Source organism: Cynoglossus semilaevis, chromosome 8, assembly GCF_000523025.1.
Source record: "Cynoglossus semilaevis isolate Cse_v1.0 chromosome 8, Cse_v1.0, whole genome shotgun sequence".
Lineage (NCBI taxonomy): Eukaryota > Metazoa > Chordata > Actinopteri > Pleuronectiformes > Cynoglossidae > Cynoglossus > Cynoglossus semilaevis.
The window spans coordinates 6,806,997-6,815,742 of NC_024314.1; the positions used below are offsets into that span (position 1 = coordinate 6,806,997).

The 8,746-nt window shown below is 39.1% G+C and overlaps 1 protein-coding gene across 2 annotated transcripts in view; it reads right to left on the reverse strand.

Moving 5' to 3' along the window:
- Positions 1–4,132, reverse strand: part of cox10 (cytochrome c oxidase assembly factor heme A:farnesyltransferase COX10) — a 19,022-nt gene extending 14,890 nt beyond the window's left edge. For both annotated transcript variants that reach the window (XR_521839.2, XM_008314352.3), the window contains exons 1-4: positions 3,984–4,132; positions 2,910–3,052; positions 2,420–2,795; positions 1,696–1,820 (exon numbers count right to left, since the gene is read on the reverse strand). Coding sequence is in view for 1 of the 2 variants with exons in the window: in XM_008314352.3 (XP_008312574.1) it covers positions 1,696–1,820; positions 2,420–2,795; positions 2,910–3,052; positions 3,984–4,014 (675 nt within the window). In the remaining variant the exon portion in view is untranslated. The remainder of the gene's footprint in view (positions 1–1,695; positions 1,821–2,419; positions 2,796–2,909; positions 3,053–3,983) is intronic.
- Between the last annotated feature and the right edge of the window lie 4,614 nt (positions 4,133–8,746).

Consider the following 8,746-nt stretch of genomic DNA (forward strand, 5'->3'; position numbering starts at 1 on the left):
TTATAGTAGGACAGCAGGTTTCACAGGAAGTGATCTTTACAGGGGCTTTCCTTATCTTTGACTTGTTTGGCAAGATGTTTGATTTTTTGAATTAAAAAACATCTTCCTTTGATCAGACCTAACTAAACAAATGGTCCAATTTCTTTAGGTTAAAAGGGAGGCCTTTTTTACAGCAATAGATTTTTTGGGCAGCGGTGACTTAGTGGTTTAAGAAGCGGACTTGGGTCTGGAAGGCGTCAGGTTCGAGTCCACTAGCTGCCAAGTTACCACTGAGGTGCTCTGAGAATGACACCGTCCCCACACACTGCTCCCTGGGTGCTTAAAGCTGCCCACTGTTCACTTTGGTGAAGGGTTAAAAGCAGAGGTCACATTTCGTTGTGTGCAGTAGTGTGCTGTGTCACAATAACAAGTAGCTTTCTTTCTTTTCCTTTATTATGAGCGAAAATAATATTTTTCTGTAATATCACAATTCCTTTATCATCTTTCTCAACTAGCTAAACTAAAAACTAATTAAAAAACAACTAGCTTTTTTTTAAGTTTTAAGTTATTGGAACTAATGCTACCTTGAAAGTAAGCTTTGCCCATCCTTCACCTTCGTTGTGGGATTAAACCAGATCTGCATGGGGAAACTAGAGAGAGGCACTGACAAGCAACAGTCCATGAAAAATGAAGCCACGTCACATCCAGACCTCAGGCTGAGCATGTTGAGAAAATGAAGAGTGACGGGACTCATGCGAGGGTGGGCCCAGAGGTTGAGGAACACCCAGGTTACAGACAGCATTGGCCGTCTCTTACATCACTCAGCGCTCTCTCAGTGTCTTGAGTGTCTGAGTCTGGGCAGCTCTCCTCAATAGAAAGGAACATTTTTCAAATACCTAAAAAATATTTACACACCTGCACAATGTGTGGCAGTGGTACTCTGTTTAAGCCCCCACCGAGACCCTACAATTTAAAGCTTCAGCAACAGACAGTCTGGCTCAGGTCTGATAGTAAGAAACAACATTGGCACTGTTAGGAAAACACAGACAGCAGGTGAAACACATGCCACATGCCTGAGTGTAAGCTTGGGACAGTAGGTCGAGAGTCTGCCCCCGGGAAGCTGAGGTGTAATCACTGTTGTCTGTAAATTACCTATGGAGCAAAACAGAGTTCAGGCCAGTGCTAGGGGAGAGGTCAGCTATTATTATATTATTTTGAAGTCATGGAACAAATTCCAATGTACAATGTCAACACCAGACAGCGGAGGGAGGCCTTAATTATTCTAAGTATTCTAAGTGTGTTGGTTCACTTGCTCTCCTTTGTTTGTTTCCTTTTAGAAAAGCTTTCAGCACAGAAATAATAACAGTGTTTAGTTTAGCTTGGTGCATTTCTGAGGTGTGTAGCAAAAGAGGAATGTGGATAGGCTAAAAAGAAACACACATGTTCTAACTCCTTAAACATTAACAAAAACAGAGCTTACACGTATGAGAACTGTGGATATCTGAGGGAAAGAAGCCCATTTACAAAGACATGTTCCCAGCTCAGACCAGTACTCATGAGTGTCTTTAAATAGAAAATTACTGCCTGTAAAACTACAAATAAAAAGACTTGTGCTGTTTACAGTAACTCAAGGCATATTTGATCTTAATTGTTATTGGTTTTTGTAATTTTTGCACTGAAATATTCATGCAAGGACTTGTTTTAAAGCTGACTGACCTGGTTGATGGAATTGGCACTACAAGAGGCCAGGCCTGTTCCCAGAGAAGAGACAACGAAGATGAGGGGATCAAAGGGTACCGGAGCCATTGCATAACCAGCCGCTGCAGTTGTAACTACCAAAGCTGAAATAATAAAAAAAAGTTTTTTTAAAAAAATTCAGGTTAACAAGAAATAAACATGTGGCAAAAGCTGCTTAAGACCTTTTTTCACACCTGGTGTTAACCATGTATATAGACTACCTCTCATTTTTGCTCAGCTGTGATGATAGTTAACTGGTAATAAATCCATACAGCCCCAAGTAGTACTATATTCTCCATGCAAACAGGACAGGACAGAATCTGCTCTTGCTAATGGCTGATGTTCTACTTGCAAATCAACAGAATCACAATGAACAGGTTGTGAAGAGGGAAGGATTATGTGTTTTTTATAAGTTGATTCGTGTTAGGTTGGCTAAAGAGATTTAGAAACAAAGTGTGCAATTATGAGTCCTTGCATAGTTATTAAAGCAGAAACTAATGGGCTCTTTGTGTACATAAAAAGAACAACGGCTATAGTAGGTTTTTCTGGATTCATGTAAGAGCAAACTACAGCGTTAGCTTAAACTCATTCACTGCTTGACACAGTAGTTTCTTATCCTTGTAGTACTTCATCAACCTCTGCTAAAGTCAGATAAGACGTAGCATTATTTCCCCCGCAATTTGTTATTTGAACTATACTCTACCCGTTAGTTTGATTTTGGCCAGTTTGGCATAAATGCTTGGTAAGTCCTCCATTTCAACTTTCAGCATTTTCCACTGCCTGTCCAGTCGTGCTTCCTTTGACTCCTCTGACTCAATCAAGACGTGAGGATTCTCGTTGGTATTGACAGCAGTATTGGATACAGAAAGATTATGTGGCACCTTTGTACCGACAAGCTCTTCAGGTTGTGACATGGTGGTAACATCTTTTCTATCTGGCACATGTCCTTGGACCCCAATGGTGGGTATCCTTTCTGCCTGTCTATCAACACCATTATCACTTTCATCCACAATAGATGCAAGGGGTCTCTGTTTAGGGACGGCACGTTGATGAAGCTCATTGTTGTTTTTTGTTACATACTGAAAGAGAAAAAAAATACATAATTTTACTTTTAGAGCAAAAATATAAGGAACAGTTAGTTTATAGTGAAGGGAAGGGCATATATATAAAACGACTTATTTAATAAATACTACCTGGCGTTTAAGAAAGCTGAGATGCTGATAAGTCGACAGCCTAGACGTATCTCTCCTGTGCCAGTGTATCAGATTTCGGGCGGTTCTGTGCCATTGCGGAGCCTTTTGAACGATATTCGGTTTTACACTTGCACCAATTAGGCCTACAGTGATAAACAAAGCAGGTCATCACACTATCAATTGTCGTAGTTCAGTTATGTTGCAATAATGTATAGATAGCTATGAGGTTGTCAACAATAAAAAAAGAATACATTTCTATATAACCACCCTCTTAAAATGTGTGTTTCGTGCACAAAAAATATATAAGTTTTCTCTTGTGCGTTAATCAATTCACTTCCAAAAAGAATTTATTATCGTATTAGTTATTATACAACTGTTTTACAATACGGTATTTTCGTTTCCAAGTTGACACTGCTTGAATTGTAACTGCATGGTGTATGATCAGCAGTAAGTTCGCATACAATGATTTGATGTTTTAGTATGTTCACATACAACTTACTAAAGCCTGCGCTTTTATAAAACGTTAATAACATGCTCATTCACTTTCACTTGTGCATTAAAAGATGGCAAAATTGTGATTTAATAAATTTAATAGAAAACACTCGATAAGGAAATTTAGAGTAATACAAAGCAATTTAACACCAATGTCTTAAAAATTCCTAGTGGTCGGGAAAAAACAGTGGCCCGTTGCAAAAGTCTTATGCACTAATTGTTACACAAACATCCACTACTGCATCGACTTACGTAGAAAAAAATACACACACATTTTGGCAGTTCTACCGAATATCAATACGTATAAGACAGGATTTATGGACCGTTTTCCATAACCAATGAAAAGAAATGAACAGCCACTATCAAATGAACCGAGTCGGTGTACGAGTTATTTTGGTTTCTGCAGACTAAGATGACTTCTGATTAAGGTCACTGTTACTTCCCTGCACGTATCCGGTTCAACTATATGCTAAGCTAGCCGACTCGTTTTCGTCTTAGCCTTACTGGTATACACCAGCACGTAATATAATTAATATAATGTGTAGGTGGATTAGAGACACATTAGGGTTTTAATGGTATTACCTGACAGTCTGCTACATGGCCCTTTATACATGTTTCCCGGCACCCGTTTGACCCGTTCACATGCAGCAAGCCGCCATTTTGACCTTTCGCGGTGGAGTGAAGAACTTCCGGGTACATCCGGAAACCAGACTGGAGCGCAACAAAATAGGAAAACAATTCAGATTCACGTGTGTTTAAACTAATCATAATCTAAGAAATGTAAACATTATTATTAGTAGTAGTTAGTATTTCTATGCTGTGATTATACCTGGTATTTTTTGTTGACTTTTAAAGACTGTAATAATACCAAACACAAAGTGATTGTGATAAACCTTAAATGATTTGTGTTTTTTCTTGTTGCCTTTTTCGAGTTATGTTTCTAAGCTTGATGCATTCGCATCATAGACAGGTCAATGGCAATAAACATAAATGACAAAAAGTACTTTTTGAAGTGAGTAGTTTGTTCTTCTTCTTCTTTATTTATTTATTTGTGAAACACAACTGTGTTGGACCCCACGTTCATCATTATTTATCTGTATGAACATCTTTACCCAGGTTGTCATTTAAAGGATTAGTACAGTTAAGCAGGATGATAACTGATTTTTTGTTTTTTACAGCAATCATTATTTTTAACTTGCACGCTTAACTGATTTTTTTTTTACAGCAATCATTATTTTTAACTAACACTAGAAGGGTAACTTCGATGGGGTTTTTATCTGTCAGTTTATTTTTAGGTAAATGTTGCATACCAATTATTTACAGTAAAAGACAGATGCAAGACATCATTAGATGTACAATTGTACCACATCCATTTCTTTTTTAATTTTTTACGAAACATACACTTGAATGGCAAATGATTAATGTCTGTTTTTTGAAAGCAACAACATACTCTTTCTATTGCAGGCATTGTCAGTGACCACAAATCCTCCTGCAAAACCATGCATGAGTGTCCAATTCCTCTGATTCATTTTATTCATTCTACTCCACTGCTGGCTCCTCCTTCCTTCCCTGCCAAGATTACATGGTGTAATCTCCATGCACCATCAAGATGCAGAGCTGATGGATGCCAACATTACACATAAACCCATTCCAGATCCTGTACAATAGCACCTTTATTGCAGGAGATAACTGTTATGTGCTGTTGTGCACGATTTCATTCTGCAGTGACCCAGACAATCTCTACAGATGTAGTTTTGATGTTAGTGCAGAAAAGGAGGTTTATTGCCTGGCTTTACTTGTAGCAGTATTTATTTTTTAGAGGACTGCTATACAATTTCAATGTTCCACTTTTGCTTCATTTTTATCTTGTAGCACTGCATGCACACAGTTGTTTGGGGTTGGATCAAACATGTCAAGTTTGGGGCTGTATGAGGCACTGTTTCAAACCATAATCCTTGGGGTAGTGATCTGCAGGCAACCACTACTGACTGACTGATGTTCTTAAATGACTCTCATGACCCCACATTAACAAACAATAGCTTATGGGTACTTAATTTATTTCCATAAAATATATCTACAATATTTTACTGCATCAAATGATGCAATTCAAAGTCTTAATTATCAGTCCATGACAATTGGTCTGAAATCTTTAATAAAATCATTATTTTGTATATGAAAAAAACTTGCTTAAGTCAGAAAGATTTGCTGGTTTAGAAAATTGCGTAGTTTACACCATTATAAATACAAAGCCACAAATTTCTTTAATGCCTTGAAAGCATAAGGTGGACCAGAGGGCAGCTCCACAGCAGCAGATGGGTAAGTTGGAGTAAAATGGCTAAGAAACAATAAAGGAGGTTTATCAGGTCTGTTCAACCTAATGGACTAAAACAGACTTTAACCTTTACAGTTATTTGAACTCTCAAACATCCTCTTTAGAGAGTAAGTAAGACACAATTTTTTGTTTTGTTTGAGAGGAATGGCATTTGGCTTATCAGAAAAAGGCAGACTAATGTGAAGCTGCCAGGGAAGGCAAGTGGTGTGGTTTATAATGTTGTGTTTATAAGAGCTCATATGTTTAAGTGAAAGTGGGTTCACTTAATTTACGTGAAATAGCATTTTGTCATATATAGAATGTATAGTATATATATATATATATACACACACACACACATATGTATACATATATATATATATATGTATACATATGTGTGTGTGTGTGTATATATATATATATGTATATATATACAGGACTGTCTCAGAAAATTATGTATACATATATATATGGATATATATGGCCTTACACTGTATATATTAAAAAGAAAGAAAAACAATTCTGAAGTGTAGGGCAGATGTCAGCATGATGGATTAGAGCTGTGTTAAAAATCTCTGGCTGTCGATTTTACTGCGAAGTTAGTGTGGTGAGAGGAAGGCAGGTCCTTTAAGCAATTTCATGGGTCTAGGAATTTACTCCATTTTCTATTTTAAACACAGGTTCCTGGCACTTAGTGGTGAAAAGGTGACATGTTGAATCAATTGTAGGGAGCGTGGGCCCCAGGTTGTGTAAGCAAAGTGCTGAAGGGTCATTAATGGACAGTAATGAGAAAAGCCTTGTTATTTCATGCAAACAGCCTGCTGCCAACATATGGTCCCCAGGAAATAGCCAAATCATTTTTTATTCTACTTCTACATGCCCCACACTGGGGAACACACTAAGAGCCTAAAATGAGACACCCCCTCCCAGGAAGCTCTGGTTAAATGGTCTAGAGAAATAACGGAGGTCTCCCCAGCCTGTCATCGCCTCAGTTCATCTGCTGTGATTTACAAGCACTGTCCCAGAGGCTTTAGTGCCATCACTAATCCCTCAGGGATGACCATTCGAGTGGCAGTGGAGTCAGATCGTCTTAAAAACCCCGAAAGAGGCAGACAGCGCTGCATAACTCCAGGGAGTAACAGATGCAAAGATGCTTGGCTGTTTATAATTGATTTTCAAGGTCAACATCTTGTTGTCATAACTCGTCTAACAAGCCCTGGTCTGGCGCCCTGTTGCTCATCCTTTACATGGTGTTAAAAGGAGCAGGCATTCACAACCACCCTTCTCCTGGCTCTCAGGATGGCACCATGATGAAATACTGACATCACTGAAAGAATTTTTCCTCTGGGACAGACACTTGTACTTGTTCTTTTAAAAGGTATGTGGAGTGGAAGAGGCATCCAAAAACTGCAGCGAAGGACTGCTTTTATCCCCAGCTGCTGGCCATAGGCCTGCCCTCTATCCAGAGAAAACAGGTATTCTCAGGTCCTATGACCGCCAATGTTTATGTCTGAGATTGCCAATGTCTGTGTGGGCCTCCAAGGCTAAGCCTCTAATTGGCCAAGGCTCATCAATCATACAGAAAACCCCTTTTCACTCAAAGACTCATCCAAACAGTGAAGGAGACCTATAGAATAGACTCCATGCCTCCCAAAGGCCTAAAACTGGACTTGGATATGTAGAGTGGTTTATGAGAAAGTCGTGCTTAGTCCAAGTTTTTGTCAAGCGACGCACATCCTTCCCTTTTACCTACAAAAAATATCAAAAACATTAATAATAATCCCAGTTCATGATACATTATGGAACACAAAGTACTTTTAGTAGTGATCTACATGAGCAGTTTTTTAAACGTCTTTGCATCTAAACAGGCTTACCCTATGACCAGTTTTTAAAACGTCTTTGCATCTAAACAGGCTTACACAGCAGCAGAAACCTCTGGCTTTCCTTTGTTTTTTACTTGATGTTTGCACTTGAACTTGACCTTGCTAAGATTTATGGTGTGTACATGTGAGAACAAGGCCATTTCTGTCATTCAACTTTGTTTTCTTGGTTCAGTCGGCGTCTCTTAGCCACTTTATATGTGATCTGACTAGGTGATACACTGAGTTGGTTGTGGACTGTAATCCAGAAGCATGCTCCAGACAGGGTCACAAAGGTCATAACAACTCCTCAGCCATTATTTGGTTTGGCTGAACCCTTAAAGTCCAGGATTTGGCCACAGCATAGCGCTAGGCACAAATTTGTCAAGAGGAATAAAGAAAAGTCCACAACACATGCGGTTTCTGGGGTCACAGGAAAGGCTTCACATTGTTTCACATCCAGAGACAGCATGCATACCACTGAATGTGTTTTTCCCATTAGTCTGGTTGTGTGTTTTTCTTATTTTTTATTTCCCCATTTCTTCATTCTTTACTGAAATACTTGTCATTCATTCATGTTTCTGCAACAAGTAGTGTTCCACGATGTTAACGTGCGTGGGAAACTTGCACAAAGGATGTCATGGAGGTTTGGTACCGATCAAGTCTAATGACAACTACAAACATATCTGGAGTGCTGAGGTTCCATTTGTCCCTTCATGAACACAAACACACACAGTAGAAGAAGCCGAAACCAGACCATGTCCAATTCTTTTCAGTAACTGAGAGTAATCGGCTGTGTCATCCCCATCATAAATCTCCAAGTGTGGCAGCGACTTCCAGCCCAGATGGGAATAGGCCTCATTCAGTCGCACTTGCCTCCATGTCATAAATTCATGGCCGCCTTTGCTGGATCAGTTTCCTGCCTTGTGTCTCTCTCCCAACAGAGGAGCACATGGGGGAGGTGAGGATATTGCAAGACCGCAGTCTCCTGAAGGAGTCAATTTGCAAAATGGACTGTCTTTCTTCCTGCCGAAATAATGTGGGGTTTCCTTCAGGCATTTATTTTGCCATCAGTTAAACATTGTCAGCTTGAACCCAGTAGATGTGGAGTTCTGAGAATCAAAGGGAGAAACGTGTCATCCTGTAGGTTAATGTAGAAAACTATTAACAAGAAA